The 17,763-nt window shown below is 45.6% G+C and overlaps 1 protein-coding gene across 1 annotated transcript in view; it reads left to right on the plus strand.

Annotated features, from left to right (window-relative positions):
• Positions 1-14,874, plus strand: part of LOC106562799 (sodium/hydrogen exchanger 9B2) — a 53,628-nt gene extending 38,754 nt beyond the window's left edge. The window contains 3 exon segments of the mRNA XM_082977301.1: positions 8,160-8,358; positions 14,354-14,419; positions 14,624-14,874. Of these exon segments, the coding sequence (XP_082833427.1) occupies positions 8,160-8,358; positions 14,354-14,418 (264 nt within the window). The 3' untranslated portion in view covers position 14,419; positions 14,624-14,874.
• The last annotated feature ends 2,889 nt before the right edge of the window (positions 14,875-17,763 follow it).

Genomic DNA, 17,763 nt, shown 5'->3' on the forward strand with positions numbered 1-17,763 from the left:
ATTAGAACTACAGGGGATTTAGAACTACAGGTCTATTAGAACTACAGGTGAATTAGAACTACTGGTGAATTAGAACTACAGGTGATTGTCACGGTTATCGTCGGTAAAGGAGGACCAAAATGCAGCAGGACTGTGTTTGTTCATCTTGAACATTTATTAAACTCAAAATGAACACAAAAAACAACAAAAACGAACTCACGATCACCGGACAGTCTTCTCAGGCTCACACACGCTAGACAAGAAACAATCTCCCACAAATGACAAACACACCCTAATATATGGGACTCTCAATCAAAGGCAGATAGACAACACCTGCCTTCAATTGAGAGTCCCAACCCCAATGAACCCCAAACATAGAAACAGACTACCTAGACTAAACATAGAATTACATGAATCTCAAACAGTGCCCAAAAACCCCGGAATACTTAAATCAAATGCCCTTACTACAAAAACACCACCCCAGAACCACATAAACCAAATACCCTCTGCCACGTCCTGACCAAACTACAATGACAATTAACCCTTATACTGGCCAGGACGTGACAGTGATTTAGAACTACAGGTCTATTTGAACTACAGGTGATTTAGAACTACAGGTGAATTAGAACTACAGGTGAATTAGAACTACAGGTGATTTAGAACTACAGGTCTATTTGAACTACAGGTGATTTAGAACTACAGGTGAATTAGAACTACAGGTGAATTAAAACTACAGGTGATTTAGAACTACAGGTCTATTAGAACTACAGGTGATTTAGAACTACAGGTGAATAAGAACTACAGGTGAATAAGAACTACAGGTCTATTAGAACTACAGGTGAATAAGAACTACAGGTGAATTAGAACTACAGGTGATTTAGAACTACAGGTCTATTAGAACTACAGGTGATTTAGAACTACAGGTGATTTAGAACTACAGGTCTATTAGAACTACAGGTGAATTAGAACTACAGGTGATTTAGAACTACAGGTCTATTAGAACTACAGGTGATTTAGAACTACAGGTGAATAAGAACTACAGGTGAATTAGAACTACAGGTGATTTAGAACTACAGGTCTATTAGAACTTCAGGTGATTTAGAACTACAGGTGAATAAGAACTACAGGTGAATTAGAACTACAGGTGAATTAGAACTACAGGTGAATTAGAACTACAGGTGATTTAGAACTACAGGTCTATTAGAACCACATGTCTATTAGAACTACAGGTGATTTAGAACTACCGGTGATTTAGAACTACAGGTCTATTAGAACTACTGGTGAATTAGAACTACAGGTGAATTAGAACTACAGGTGAATTAGAACTACAGGTCTATTAGAACTACTGGTGAATTAGAACTACAGGTGAATTAGAACTACAGGTGAATTAGAACTACAGGTCTATTAGAACTACAGGTGATTTAGAACTACAGGTGAATAAGAACTACAGGTGAATTAGAACTACAGGTCTATTAGAACTACAGGTGATTTAGAACTACAGGTGAATAAGAACTACAGGTGAATTAGAACTACAGGTGATTTAGAACTACAGGTCTATTAGAATTACAGCACAGGAAAAGAGAAGCTGTTTATATACAGTGAGGGGGAAAAAAGTATTTGATCCCCTGCTGATTTTCTACGTTTGCCCACTGACAGAGAAATGGTCAGTCTATAATTTTAATGGTAGGTTTATTTGAACAGTGAGAGACAGAATAACAACAAAAAAATACAGAAAAACACGTGAAAAATGTTATAAAATGATTTGCATTTTAATGAGGGAAATAAATATTTGACCCCCTCTGCAAAACATGACTTAGTACTTGGTGGCAAAACCCTTGTTGGCAATCACTGAGGTCAGACGTTTCTTGTAGTTGGCCACCAGGTTTGCACACATCTCAAGAGGGATTTTGTCCCACTCCTCTTTGCAGATCTTCTCCAAGTCATTAAGGTTTCGAGGCTGACGTTTGGCAACTCGAACCTTCAGCTCCCTCCACAGATTGTCTATGGGTTTAAGGTCTGGAGACTGGCTAGGCCACTCCAGGACCTTAATGTGCTTCTTCTTGAGCCACTCCTTTGTTGCCTTGGCCGTGTGTTTTGGGTCATTGTCATGCTGGAATACCCATCCACGACCCATTTTCAATGCCCTGGCTGAGGGAAGGAGGTTCTCACCCAAGATTCACCGTCCCTTTGATGCGATGAAGTTGTCCTCTCCCCTTAGCAGAAAAACACCCCCAAAGCATAATGTTTCCACATCCATGTTTGATGGTGGGGATGGTGTTCTTGGGGTCATAGGCAGCATTCCTCCTCCTCCAAACACGGCGAGTTGAGTTGATGCCAAAGAGCTCCATTTTGGTCTCATCTGACCACAACACTTTCACCCAGTTGTCCTCTGAATCATTCAGATGTTCATTGGCAAACTTCAGACGGGCATGTATATGTGCTTTCTTGAGCAGGGGGACCTTGCGGGCGCTGCAGGATTTCAGTCCTTCACGGCGTAGTGTATTACCAATTGTTTTCTTGGTGACTATGGTCCCAGCTGCCTTGACATCATTGACAAGATCCTCCCGTGTAGTTCTGGGCAGATTCCTCACCGTTCTCATGATCATTGCAACTCCACGAGGTGAGATCTTGCATGGAGCCCCAGGCTGAGGGAGATTGACAGTTCTTTTGTGCTTCTTCCATTTGCGAGTAATTGAACCAACTGTTGTCACCTTCTCACCAAGCTGGTTGGCGATGGTCTTGTAGCCCATTCCAGCCTTGTGTAGGTCTACAATCTTGTCCCTGACATCCTTGGAGAGCTCTTTGGTCTTGCCCATGGTGGAGAGTTTGGAATCTGATTGATTGATTGCTTCTGTGGACAGGTGTCTTTTATACAGGTAACAAACTGAGATTAGGAGCACTCCCTTTAAGAGTGTGCTCCTAATCTCAGCTCGTTACCTGTATAAAAGACACATGGGAGCCAGAAATCTTTCTGATTGAGAGGGGGTCAAATACTTATTTCCCTCATTAAAATGCAAATCAATTTATAACATTTTTTGACATGCGTTTTTTCTGGATTTCTTTGTTGTTGTTATTCTGTTTCTCACTGTTCAAATAAACCTACCATTAAAATTATAGACTGATCCTTTCTTTGTCAGTGGGCAAACGTACAAAATCAGCAGGGAATCAAATACTTTTTCCCCCTCGCTGTATGTTGCTCTGCTCCTCAAGGCCACCATACAGGAAACAAAATAGATGGGTTTTTTCAATGCCAACAAGTCATATTGTTACGCCAAACTTGCCATCTGCCCACTAGAGGGCCACAACAGGCCACATCCATGAACAGTCATAAAATACATCTAAATAGTTAGCCTACATGGACTATCTGCATTGACCGTTTTTGCACTTACTTCTTTGACTCATCACATATGCTGCTGCTACTGTTTACTATCTGTCAGTCCTAGTTATTTGTTCATCTCATTCTAAACTCATAGGCATCAATATGGAGATGCCCCTGTTTTGCTGCGTTAACAGCATCCACTGATGTTGGAAAGAGCATTAGTGAGGTCGGGAATTAATGTTGGGCTATTAGACCCGCAGTCGGAGTTTCAATTCATCCGAAAGGTGTTTCGATGGGGTTGAGGTCAGGGCTCTGTGCAGGCCAGTCAAGTTCTTTCACACTGATCTCGATAAACCATTTCTGTATGGACCTCTCTTTGTGCATAGTGGCATTGTCATTATGAAACAGGCAAGGGCCTTCTCCAAACTGTTGCAACAAAGTTGGAAGCACAGAATTGTCTAGAATGTCTTTGAATGCTGTAGCGTTAAGATTTCCCTTCACTGGAACTAAAGGACCTAGCCTGAACCATGAAAAACAGCCCCAGACCATTATTCCTCCTCCACCAAACTTTACAGTTGGTACTATGCATTGGGGCAGGTAGCGTTCTCCTGGAATCCACCAAACCCAGATTAGTCCATCGGACTGCCAGATGGTGAAGCGTGATTCATCACTCCAGAGAACGCATTTCCACTGCTCCGGAGTCCATTGGCGACGAGCTTTACACCCCTCCAGCTGATGCTTGGCATTGCGTATGGTGATGTTAGGCTTTTGTCAGGTTGGATGGGGAGCGTTGCTGCACAGCTATTTTCAGATCTCTCCAGAGATGTTCCATCGGGTTCTAATCTGGGCTCTGGCTGAGCCACTCAAAGACATTCATCGATGCCACTCCTGCATTGTCTTGGCTGTGTGCTTAGGGTTGTTGTCCTGTCGGAAGGTGAACCTTCGCACCAGTCTGAGGTCCTGAGCACTCTGGAGCAGGTTTTCATAAATCTTGCTCCGTTCAACTTTCCCTCGATCCTGACTAGTCTCCCAGACACTTGTCTCTGAAAAACATCCCCAAAGCATGATGCTGCCACCACCATGCTTCACCTTAGGGATGGTACCAGGTTTCCTCCAGACGTGATGCTTGGCATTCATGCCAAAGAGTTCAATCTTGAATTCATCAGACCAGAGAATCTTGTTTCTCATGATCTGAGAGTCCTTTAGTTGCTTTTTGGCAAACTCCCAGCGGGCTGTCATGTGCCTTTTACTAAGGAATGGCTTCCGTCTGGCCACTCTACCATAAAGGCCTGATTGGTGGAGTGATGCAGAGATGGTTGTCCTTCTGGAAGGTTCTCCCATCTCCACAGAGGAACTCGGGAGTTCTGTCAGAGTGAAAATCAGGTTCTTGGTCACCTCCCTGACCAAGGCCCTTCTCCCCCAATTGCTCAGTTTGGCCGGGCGGCCAGCTCTAGGAAGAGTCTTGGTGGTTCCAAACTTCTTCCATTTAAGAATGATGGAGGCCACTGTGTTCTTGGGGACCTTCAATGCTGCAGAAATGTTTTGGTACCCTTCCCCCAGATCTGTGCCTCGACACAATCCTGTCTCGGAGCTCTATGGACAATTCTTTCGACCTCATGGCTTGGTTTTTGCTCTGACATGCACTGTCAACTGTGGGACCTTATATAGACAGGTGTGTGCCTTTCCAAATCATGTCCATTCAATTGAGTTTACCAACAGGTCGACTCCAATCAAGTTGTAGAAACATCTCAAGGACGATCAATGGAAACAGGGATGCACCTGATCTCAATTTCGAGTCTCATAGTAAAGGGTCTGAATACTTATGTAAATAAGGTATTTCTGTTTTTGCTTTGTCATTATGGGGTATTGTGTGTAGGTTGATGAGAGGGAAAAATAATTTAATCAGTTTTAGATAAAGGCTTTAACGTAACATAATGTGGAAAAAGTCAAGGGGCCTGAATACTTTCAGAATGCCCTGTATAGTGCATCTTCCTCAAATACCTCGTACCCCTCCACATGGACTCGCTACTGATATCCAGATTTTACTTATTATTTTATTTATTCCTTGTGTTATTGTTGATCTATGTATTCCTATTATGTGTTCTTACTTAACAATTTCTTTAAAAAAAAACTGCTATTTATCTTTTGTCTCTCTCTGCATTGTTGGGAAGGGCCCGTCAATAAGCGTTTAAAACTTCTTATGGCTGGAATCCCATCATCCTCTCTCCCTCTCCTACCTCTCTCCCTCTCCTCCCCGCTCCCTCTCCTCCTCTCTCCCTCTCCTACCTCTCTCCCTCTCCTCCCCTCTCCGTCTCCTACCTCTCTCCCTCTCCTCTCTCCCTCTCCATCCTCTCTCCCTCTCCTTCTCTCTCCCTCTCCATCCTCTCTCCCTCTCCTACCTCTCTCCCTCTCCTCCTCTCTCCCTCTCCTTCCTCTCTCCCTCTACTACTACTTAAAACTACTGGACTCGTGTGTTGCTCAATGAGAATTCCCTAAAAACTTCTTAAGGCTTGAATCCCGTTAGTGTGATCGATATGACGACAGCCAGTGAAATAGCAGGGCGGCAAATTCAAAACAACAAAAATCTCATAATTAAAATTCCTCAAACATACAAGTATTATCCACCATTTTAAAGCTTTACTTCTTGTTAATCCAGCCACAGTGTCTGATTTCAAAAAGGCTTTACGGCGAAAGCAAACCATATGATTATGTAAGGTCAGCGCCTATACACAAAAAAACACAGACATTTTCCAGCCAAAGAGAGGAGTCACAAAAAGCAGAAATAGAGATAAAATGAATCACTAACCTTTGATGATCTTCATCCGATGACACTCATATGACTTCATGTTACACAATACATGTATGTTTTGTTTTGATAAAGTTCATATTTATATCCAAAAATCTCAGTTTACATTGGCGCTTTATGTTCAGTAATGTTTTGCCTCCAAAACAGCCGGTGATTTTGCAGAGAGCCACATCAATTTACAGAAATACTCATCATAAATGTTGATGAAAATACAGTTGTTATACATGGAACTTTAAATAAACTTCTCCTTAATGCAACCGCTGTGTCAGATTTCAAAAAAGCTTTACCAAAAAAGCAATAATCTGAGTACGGCGCTCAGACACAAAAACAAGCCATACAATATATCCGCCATGTTGGAGTCAACAATAGTCAGAAATAGCATTATAAATATTCACTTACCTTTGATGATCTTCATCAGAATGCACTCCCAGGAATCCCAGGTCCACAATAAATGTTTGTTTTGTTCGATAAAGTCCATCCTTTATGTCCAAATACCTCCTTTTTTGTTCGCGCCTTCAGTTCACAAATCCAAATTCACGACGCACAGGTCAGACGAAAACTAAAAAAATTCCATTACAGTTCGTAGAAACATGTCAAACGATGTATAGAATCAATCTTTAGGATGTTTTTATCATAAATCCGCAATAAAGTTTCAACCGGAGAAATCCTTTGTCTTCAGAAATGCAATGGAACTGAGCTACCTTTTCACGTGAGCGCGCATGCCTGAGGCTCATGTCCTGCTGGCAGTCCTCTCACTCAATGAGCTCTTATTCTCCCCCACTTCACAGTAGAAGCCTCAAACAAGGCTCTAAAGACTGTTGACATCTAGTGGAAGCCTTAGGAAGTGCAAAATGACCCCACAGACACTGTAGTTTGGATAGGCAATCACTTGAAAAACTACAAACCACTTCCTGGTTGGATATTTTCTCAGGTTTTTGCCTGCCATATGAGTTCTGTTATACTCACAGACATTATTCAAACTGTTTTAGAAACTTCAGAGTATTTTCTATCCAAATCTACTAATAATATACATATCTTAGCGTCTGGGTGTGAGTAGCAGGCGGTTTACTCTGGGCACCTCAGTCATCCAAGCTACTCAATACTGCCACCATACATAAGTTATTAACTGTTAGTCTACACCTGTTGTCTCTCTCTGCGTTGTTGGAAAGGGCCGGTCAGTAAGCATTTAACTGTTATTCTACACCTGTTATTTACCAAGCATGTTTCAAATAACATTGTACTTGACTTGATTTAGATTTGAAATCATTTTTTGTGTTTTTTTTGTGTCGTCCTTGATCCTTACCATCACTGTATTTTGCTGCGTCTGTTAACATTTTAAACTAAACAAAAGAAATCTAAACATTAAGACTGAGCTATCCAAGGTTCTAGATCTGATTATTTGGGTTCTAACAGGCTTTATTGAGTTCTATTTACTCCAGTCTGCCATCAGGTTCTACAGCCGTGGACATGGCCCGTGTAGAGGGGTATTTGGTTCTAGATATCAAATAAAATAAAATCGTTCTAACTGGTTCTGTTGGGTTCTAGGCAGCGATAGGTTCTACAGCCCTGGACATGGCCCGTGTAGAGGGGTATTTGGTTCTAGATCTGGGTATCTAAATCATTCTAACGGGTTCTGTTGGGTTCTAGGCAGCGATAGGTTCTAAAGCTGTGGACATGGCCCGTGTAGAGGGGTATTTGGTTCTAGATCTGGGTATCTAAATCATTCTAACGGGTTCTGTTGGGTTCTAGGCAGCGATAGGTTCTAAAGCTGTGGACATGGCCCGTGTAGAGGGGTATTTGGTTCTAGATCTGGGTATCTAAATCGTTCTAACTGGTTCTGTTGGGTTCTAGGCAGAGATAGGTTCTAAAGCCGTGGACATGGCCCGTGTAGAGGGGTATTTGGTTCTAGATCTGGGTATCTAAATCGTTCTAACTGGTTCTGTTGGGTTCTAGGCAGAGATAGGTTCTAAAGCCGTGGACATGGCCCATGTAGAGGGGTATTTGGTTCTAGATCTGGGTATCTAAATCGTTCTAACTGGTTCTGTTGGGTTCTAGGCAGCGATAGGTTCTAAAGCCTTGGACATGGCCCGTGTGTCGGGGGATGAGGTTCTGGTGAAGTACGGTCTGGATGTTCTGACTGTGGCGGTTCTGGCCATCCTCACTACAGCACCTGTAGGAGCCCTGGGGATCGGCCTGGCAGGGCCCAGACTGCTGACCAGAGACCCGGAGGACACACACACAGACAGGAAAGAGGGTGAGTGGACGCACACACACACACACACACACACACACACACACACACACACACACACACACACACACACACACCGTAAGCATACATAAGCATGTATTACAACAGGGACACACCCTGTAGCTATGACCTGTCCATTCCAAAACCAGTGTCTTATTAAGCACACAGCCTATGAGTCCCCAAGTGGCACCCTATACCAGATGTAGTGCACTACTTTTGACCAGGGCACATAGGGAAAATAGTTCCATAGAGGGACACTTGCATTGTGTTTATGTTGTTCGAACCCACTGTCACCCACTAACCCTAAACACGATCTCTCTATAGTGGGTGGTGATGCTAGGCTAGTGGAGTCATATCTCTATAGTGGGTGGTGATGCTAGGCTAGTGGAGTCAGTATATCTCTATAGTGGGTGGTGATGCTAGGCTAGTGGAGTCATATCTCTATAGTGGGTGATGCTAGGCTAGTGGAGTCATATCTCTATAGTGGGTGATGCTAGGCTAGTGGAGTCATATCTCTATAGTGGGTGATGCTAGGCTGGTGGAGACAGTATATCTCTATAGTGGGTGATGCTAGGCTAGTGGAGTCAGTATATCTCTATAGTGGGTGATGCTAGGCTAGTGGAGTCAGTATATCTCTATAGTGGGTGGTGATGCTAGGCTAGTGGAGTCATATCTCTATAGTGGGTGGTGATGCTAGGCTAGTGGAGTCATATCTCTATAGTGGGTGGTGATGCTAGGCTAGTGGAGTCATATCTCTATAGTGGGTGGTGATGCTAGGCTAGTGGAGTCATATCTCTATAGTGGGTGATGCTAGGCTAGTGGAGTCATATCTCTATAGTGGGTGATGCTAGGCTAGTGGAGTCAGTATATCTCTATAGTGGGTGATGCTAGGCTAGTGGAGTCAGTATATCTCTATAGTGGGTGATGCTAGGCTAGTGGAGTCAGTATATCTCTATAGTGAGTGGTGATGCTAGGCTAGTGGAGTCAGTATATCTCTATAGTGGGTGGTGATGCTAGGCTAGTGGAGTCAGTATATCTCTATAGTGGGTGGTGATGCTAGGCTAGTGGAGTCAGTATATCTCTATAGTGGGTGGTGATGCTAGGCTAGTGGAGTCAGTATATCTCTATAGTGGGTGGTGATGCTAGGCTAGTGGAGTCAGTATATCTCTATAGTGGGTGGTGATGCTAGGCTAGTGGAGTCAGTATATCTCCATAGTGGGTGGTGATGCTAGGCTAGTGGAGTCAGTATATCTCTATAGTGGGTGGTGATGCTAGGCTAGTGGAGTCAGTATATCTCTATAGTGGGTGGTGATGCTAGGCTAGTGGAGTCAGTATATCTCTATAGTGGGTGGTGATGCTAGGCTAGTGGAGTCAGTATATCTCTATAGTGGGTGGTGATGCTAGGCTAGTGGAGTCAGTATATCTCTATAGTGGGTGGTGATGCTAGGCTAGTGGAGTCAGTATATCTCTATAGTGGGTGGTGATGCTAGGCTAGTGGAGTCAGTAGATCTCTATAGTGGGTGGTGATGCTAGGCTAGTGGAGTCAGTATATCTCTATAGTGGGTGGTGATGCTAGGCTAGTGGAGTCAGTATATCTCTATAGTGGGTGGTGATGCTAGGCTAGTGGAGTCAGTATATCTCTATAGTGGGTGGTGATGCTAGGCTAGTGGAGTCAGTAGATCTCTATAGTGGGTGGTGATGCTAGGCTAGTGGAGTCAGTATATCTCTATAGTGGGTGGTGATGCTAGGCTAGTGGAGTCAGTATATCTCTATAGTGGGTGGTGATGCTAGGCTAGTGGAGTCAGTATATCTCTATAGTGGGTGGTGATGCTAGGCTAGTGGAGTCATATCTCTATAGTGGGTGATGCTAGGCTAGTGGAGTCAGTATATCTCTATAGTGGGTGATGCTAGGCTAGTGGAGTCAGTATATCTCTATAGTGGGTGATGCTAGGCTAGTGGAGTCAGTATATCTCTATAGTGGGTGGTGATGCTAGGCTAGTGGAGTCAGTATATCTCTATAGTGGGTGGTGATGCTAGGCTAGTGGAATCAGTAGATCTCTATAGTGGGTGGTGATGCTAGGCTAGTGGAGTCAGTATATCTCTATAGTGGGTGGTGATGCTAGGCTAGTGGAGTCAGTATATCTCTATAGTGGGTGGTGATGCTAGGCTAGTGGAGTCAGTATATCTCTATAGTGGGTGATGCTAGGCTAGTGGAGTCATATCTCTATAGTGGGTGATGCTAGGCTAGTGGAGTCAGTATATCTCTATAGTGGGTGATGATGCTAGGCTAGTGGAATCAGTATAACTCTATAGTGAGTGGTGATGCTAGGCTAGTGGAGTCAGTATAACTCTATAGTGGGCGGTGATGCTAGGCTAGTGGAGTCAGTATATCTCTATAGTGGGTGGTGATGCTAGGCTAGTGGAGTCAGTATATCTCTATAGTGGGTGGTGATGCTAGGCTAGTGGAGTCATATCTCTATAGTGGGTGATGCAAGGCTAGTGGAGTCATATCTCTATAGTGGGTGATGCTAGGCTAGTGGAGTCATATCTCTATAGTGGGTGATGCTAGGCTGGTGGAGACAGTATATCTCTATAGTGGGTGATGCTAGGCTAGTGGAGTCAGTATATCTCTATAGTGGGTGATGCTAGGCTAGTGGAGTCAGTATATCTCTATAGTGGGTGGTGATGCTAGGCTAGTGGAGTCATATCTCTATAGTGGGTGGTGATGCTAGGCTAGTGGAGTCATATCTCTATAGTGGGTGGTGATGCTAGGCTAGTGGAGTCATATCTCTATAGTCGGTGGTGATGCTAGGCTAGTGGAGTCATATCTCTATAGTGGGTGATGCTAGGCTAGTGGAGTCATATCTCTATAGTGGGTGATGCTAGGCTAGTGGAGTCAGTATATCTCTATAGTGGGTGATGCTAGGCTAGTGGAGTCAGTATATCTCTATAGTGGGTGATGCTAGGCTAGTGGAGTCAGTATATCTCTATAGTGAGTGGTGATGCTAGGCTAGTGGAGTCAGTATATCTCTATAGTGGTGGTGATGCTAGGCTAGTGGAGTCAGTATATCTCTATAGTGGGTGGTGATGCTAGGCTAGTGGAGTCAGTATATCTCTATAGTGGGTGGTGATGCTAGGCTAGTGGAGTCAGTATATCTCTATAGTGGGTGGTGATGCTAGGCTAGTGGAGTCAGTATATCTCTATAGTGGGTGGTGATGCTAGGCTAGTGGAGTCAGTATATCTCTATAGTGGGTGGTGATGCTAGGCTAGTGGAGTCAGTATATCTCTATAGTGGGTGGTGATGCTAGGCTAGTGGAGTCAGTATATCTCTATAGTGGGTGGTGATGCTAGGCTAGTGGAGTCAGTATATCTCTATAGTGGGTGGTGATGCTAGGCTAGTGGAGTCAGTATATCTCTATAGTGGGTGGTGATGCTAGGCTAGTGGAGTCAGTATATCTCTATAGTGGGTGGTGATGCTAGGCTAGTGGAGTCAGTATATCTCTATAGTGGGTGGTGATGCTAGGCTAGTGGAGTCAGTAGATCTCTATAGTGGGTGGTGATGCTAGGCTAGTGGAGTCAGTATATCTCTATAGTGGGTGGTGATGCTAGGCTAGTGGAGTCAGTATATCTCTATAGTGGGTGGTGATGCTAGGCTAGTGGAGTCAGTATATCTCTATAGTGGGTGGTGATGCTAGGCTAGTGGAGTCATATCTCTATAGTGGGTGATGCTAGGCTAGTGGAGTCAGTATATCTCTATAGTGGGTGATGCTAGGCTAGTGGAGTCAGTATATCTCTATAGTGGGTGATGCTAGGCTAGTGGAGTCAGTATATCTCTATAGTGGGTGGTGATGCTAGGCTAGTGGAATCAGTAGATCTCTATAGTGGGTGGTGATGCTAGGCTAGTGGAGTCAGTATATCTCTATAGTGGGTGGTGATGCTAGGCTAGTGGAGTCAGTATATCTCTATAGTGGGTGGTGATGCTAGGCTAGTGGAGTCAGTATATCTCTATAGTGGGTGATGCTAGGCTAGTGGAGTCATATCTCTATAGTGGGTGATGCTAGGCTAGTGGAGTCAGTATATCTCTATAGTGGGTGATGATGCTAGGCTAGTGGAATCAGTATAACTCTATAGTGAGTGGTGATGCTAGGCTAGTGGAGTCAGTATAACTCTATAGTGGGCGGTGATGCTAGGCTAGTGGAGTCAGTATATCTCTATAGTGGGTGGTGATGCTAGGCTAGTGGAGTCAGTATATCTCTATAGTGGGTGATGATGCTAGGCTAGTGGAATCAGTATATCTCTATAGTGAGTGGTGATGCTAGGCTAGTGGAGTCAGTATAACTCTATAGTGGGTGGTGATGCTAGGCTAGTGGAGTCAGTATATCTCTATAGTGAGTGGTGATGCTAGGCTAGTGGAGTCAGTATATCTCTATAGTGGGTGATGATGCTAGGCTAGTGGAGTCAGTATATCTCTATAGTGGGTGGTGATGCTAGGCTAGTGGAGTCAGTATATCACTATAGTGGGTGGTGATGCTAGGCTAGTGGAGTCAGTATATCTCTATAGTGGGTGATGCTAGGCTAGTGGAGTCATATCTCTATAGTGGGTGATGCTAGGCTAGTGGAGTCAGTATATCTCTATAGTGGGTGATGATGCTAGGCTAGTGGAATCAGTATAACTCTATAGTGAGTGGTGATGCTAGGCTAGTGGAGTCAGTATAACTCTATAGTGGGCGGTGATGCTAGGCTAGTGGAGTCAGTATATCTCTATAGTGGGTGGTGATGCTAGGCTAGTGGAGTCAGTATATCTCTATAGTGGGTGATGATGCTAGGCTAGTGGAATCAGTATATCTCTATAGTGAGTGGTGATGCTAGGCTAGTGGAGTCAGTATAACTCTATAGTGGGTGGTGATGCTAGGCTAGTGGAGTCAGTATATCTCTATAGTGAGTGGTGATGCTAGGCTAGTGGAGTCAGTATATCTCTATAGTGGGTGATGATGCTAGGCTAGTGGAGTCAGTATATCTCTATAGTGGGTGGTGATGCTAGGCTAGTGGAGTCAGTATATCACTATAGTGGGTGGTGATGCTAGGCTAGTGGAGTCAGTATATCTCTATACCCCTCATTAACCCCCACCCCTCATCAACCCCCACCCCTCGTCAACCCCCACTCCTCCCACCCCTCATCAACCCCCACCCCTCATTAACCCCCACCCCTCATCAACCCCCACCCCTCATCAACCCCCACTCCTCCCACTCCTCATCAACCCCCACCCTTCATCAACCCCCACCCCTCATTAACCCCCACCCCTCATCAACCCCCACCCCTCATCAACCCCCACCCCTCGTCAACCCCCACCCCTCGTCAACCCCCACCCTTCATCAACCCCCACCCCTCATTAACCCCCACCCCTCATCAACCCCCACCCCTCGTCAACCCCCACCCCTCATCAACCCCCACCCCTTCATCAACCCCCACCCCTCATCAACCTCCACCCCTCACCAACCCCCACCCCTCGTCAACCCCCACCCTTCATCAACCCCCACCCCTCATTAACCCCCACCCCTCATCAACCCCCACCCCTCGTCAACCCCCACCCCTCATAACCCCCACCCTTCATCAACCCCCACCCCTCATTAACCCCCACCCCTCATCAACCCCCACCCCTCGTCAACCCCCACCCCTCATAACCCCCACCCTTCATCAACCCCCACCCCTCATCAACCTCCACCCCTCATCAACCCCCACCCTTCATCAACCCCCACCCCTCGTCAACCCCCACCCCTCATCAACCCCCACCCTTCATCAACCCCCACCCTTCATCAACCCCCACCCTTCATCAACCCCCACCCCTCACCAACCCCCACCCCTCATCAACCCCCACCCCTCACCAACCTCCACCCCTCACCAACCCCCACCCCTCACCAACCCCCACCCCTCACCAACCCCCACCCCTTGTTGTGAGTTGCTGTCAGTTTGATTGACATGTTGATTTCTCTGGTCAGGTGACTTGGAGGCAGACGCGGAGACGCCACAGAAAGAAAACGTCACCTTCGAGAGCAAATTATAACGAGAGGAGAGGAGAGGAGAGGAGGGGAGAGGAGAGGAGAGGAGAGGAGAGAACAATGAGGAGAGGAGAGGAGAGGAGAGGAGAGGAGAGGAGAGGAGAGGAGAGGAGAGGAGAGGGACGATGAGGAGAGGAGAGGAGAGGAGGGGAGAGGAGAGGAGAGGAGAGGAGAGGAGAGGAGAGGAGAGGAGAGGAGAGGAGAGGAGAGGAGAGGAGAGGAGAGGGACGATGTGGAGAGGAGAGGAGAGGAGAGGAGGGGAGAGGAGAGGAGAGGAGAGGAGAGGAGAAAACACTCTTTACAGACAATAATGACAGTTTTCCTGTTCAACAATAGATGATGTCATGATGGACTGTATTTACTGTCTTAACATTCATTGTTTTGAAACATAGTTTTTTTTCTTTTTGTATTCATCTTGTATGAAATGTAGAATAAAACAAACACAATGGTGATTTGTAAAATGGTTTATATTGTATTTTTATTGTGCAAAAATGCTACATGCGTAAGAAATAGGAACCTGGGAAAATACTACTGTACTTGAGAACGTGTTCATTCACGTGCTTTGAACTCGTTCAGAACACTCACTGGCTAAACAGCTGCGTTAACCATAAACAAAACGGACCATGCTCGTAAACAAATGACAGTGTTAAAAATAATATATTAATAGAATGATTTAAAAAAAAAAATCAGGTATAAGGTAAGGAATAAGTAACAAAGTTTATTACAGCAACAGGGGCAAAGGAACAGGACGGCAGGCTCAGGGTCAGGGCAAAGGTCGGAAATCCAGATAGGGGCGAAGGTACAGGACGGCAGGGTCAGGGTCAGGGCAAAGGTCGGAAATCCAGATAGGGGCGAAGGTACAGGACGGCAGGGTCAGGGTCAGGGCAAAGGTCGGAAATCCAGATAGGGGCGAAGGTACAGGACGGCAGGGTCAGGGTCAGGGCAAAGGTCGGAAATCCAGATAGGGGCGAAGGTACAGGACGGCAGGCAGAGTGGTCAGGTATGCGGGTACAGGGTCAGGACAGTCAAGGGTCAAAAACCAGGAGGTCGAGAAAAAGCGAGACTGGGGAATAGACAGAAGCTGACAGGACAAACATTGGTAGGCTTACATTTAACATTTTAGTCATTTAGCAGACGCTCTTATCCAGAGCGACTTACAGTAGTGAATGAATACATTTAATTTCATGCATTTTTTTTTTGTACTGGTCCCCCCCCGTGGGAATCGAACCCACAACCCTGGCGTTGCAAACACCATGCTCTACCACCTGAGCCACAGGGAAGGCTTGACAGACACGATGAACTGGCAACAGACAAACAGAAAACACAGGTACAGGTATAAGTACACAGGAGAAGATGGGCGCCACCTGGAGGGGGAGTGGAGACTCTCACAGATGAGGGCATGACAGGTTTATATAAATAATGCCTTGTTGCTGCATTTTAACTGTTGAAAATGCAGTTCATCCTGTGGGAGAAGTCAGAGCACAGGAATTATGAGTTTCCCTCTGGTAATTACCAGTTCAAGTGGAATTTTCCTAGTTTTATGCTCACATTTAGATTGTAATTTAGTCTTATGCTCATGGTCTCAGATGTAATTGCAGGGTACAGTTAAGTACTTAAGATCCGGGCTCCAACAGTGCGGAGGGGGGAGGGGGGGGGGGATCTGGGCGGGTAGGAAGGGGACACGGGAAGACGGTAGCTGACTAATGCTGTCTATTCAGCAGCCTGATGGTAGAAACAGCTGACTAGTGGTGTCTATTCAGCAGCCTGATGGTAGAAACAGCTGACTAGTGGTGTCTATTCAGCAGCCTGATGATAGAAACAGCTGACTAGTGGTGTCTATTCAGCAGCCTGATGGTCTGGGGCTAGAAACAGCTGACTAGTGGTGTCTATTCAGCAGCCTGATCGTCTGGGGGTAGAAACAGCTGACTAGTGGTGTCTATTCAGCAGCCTGATGATAGAAACAGCTGACTAGTGGTGTCTATTCAGCAGCCTGATGGTAGAAACAGCTGACTAGTGGTGTCTATTCAGCAGCCTGATGGTCTGGGGGTAGAAACAGCTGACTAGTGGTGTCTATTCAGCAGCCTGATGATAGAAACAGCTGACTAGTGGTGTCTATTCAGCAGCCTGATGGTAGAAACAGCTGACTAGTGGTGTCTATTCAGCAGTCTGATGGTCTGATGGTAGAAACAGCTGACTAGTGGTGTCTATTCAGCAGCCTGATGGTCTGGGGATAGAACCAGCTGACTAGTGGTGTCTATTCAGCAGCCTGATGGTCTGGGGATAGAAACAGCTGACTAGTGGTGTCTATTCAGCAGCCTGATGGTAGAAACAGCTGACTAGTGGTGTCTATTCAGCAGCCTGATGGTCTGATGGTAGAAACAGCTGACTAGTGGTGTCTATTCAGCAGCCTGATGGTAGAAACAGCTGACTAGTGGTGTCTATTCAGCAGCCTGATGGTCTGGGGGTAGAAACAGCTGACTAGTGGTGTCTATTCACCAGCCTGATGGTAGAAACAGCTGACTAGTGGTGTCTATTCAGCAGCCTGATGGTAGAAACAGCTGACTAGTGGTGTCTATTCAGCAGCCTGATGGTAGAAACAGCTGACTAGTGGTGTCTATTCAGCAGCCTGATGGTAGAAACAGCTGACTAGTGGTGTCTATTCAGCAGCCTGATGGTCTGGGGGTAGAAACAGCTGACTAGTGGTGTCTATTCAGCAGCCTGATGATATAAACAGCTGACTAGTGGTGTCTATTCAGCAGCCTGATGGTCTGATGGTAGAAACAGCTGACTAGTGGTGTCTATTCAGCAGCCTGATGGTCTGGGGGTAGAAACAGCTGACTAGTGGTGTCTATTCAGCAGCCTGATGATAGAAACAGCTGACTAGTGGTGTCTATTCAGCAGCCTGATGGTAGAAACAGCTGACTAGTGGTGTCTATTCAGCAGCCTGATGGTCTGATGGTAGAAACTGCTGACTAGTGGTGTCTATTCAGCAGCCTGATGGTCTGATGGTAGAAACAGCTGACTAGTGGTGTCTATTCAGCAACCTGATGGTAGAAACAGCTGACTAGTGGTGTCTATTCAGCAGCCTGATGGTCTGATGGTAGAAACAGCTGACTAGTGGTGTCTATTCAGCAGCCTGATGGTCTGGGGGTAGAAACAGCTGACTAGTGGTGTCTATTCAGCAGCCTGATCATAGAAACAGCTGACTAGTGGTGTCTATTCAGCAGCCTGATGGTAGAAACAGCTGACTAGTGGTGTCTATTCAGCAGCCTGATGGTCTGATGGTATAAACAGCTGACTAGTGGTGTCTATTCAGCAGCCTGATGGTCTGGGGGTAGAAACAGCTGACT

The sequence above is a fragment of the Salmo salar genome, chromosome 07, assembly GCF_965601325.2.
Source record: "Salmo salar chromosome 07, fSalSal1, whole genome shotgun sequence".
Lineage (NCBI taxonomy): Eukaryota > Metazoa > Chordata > Actinopteri > Salmoniformes > Salmonidae > Salmo > Salmo salar.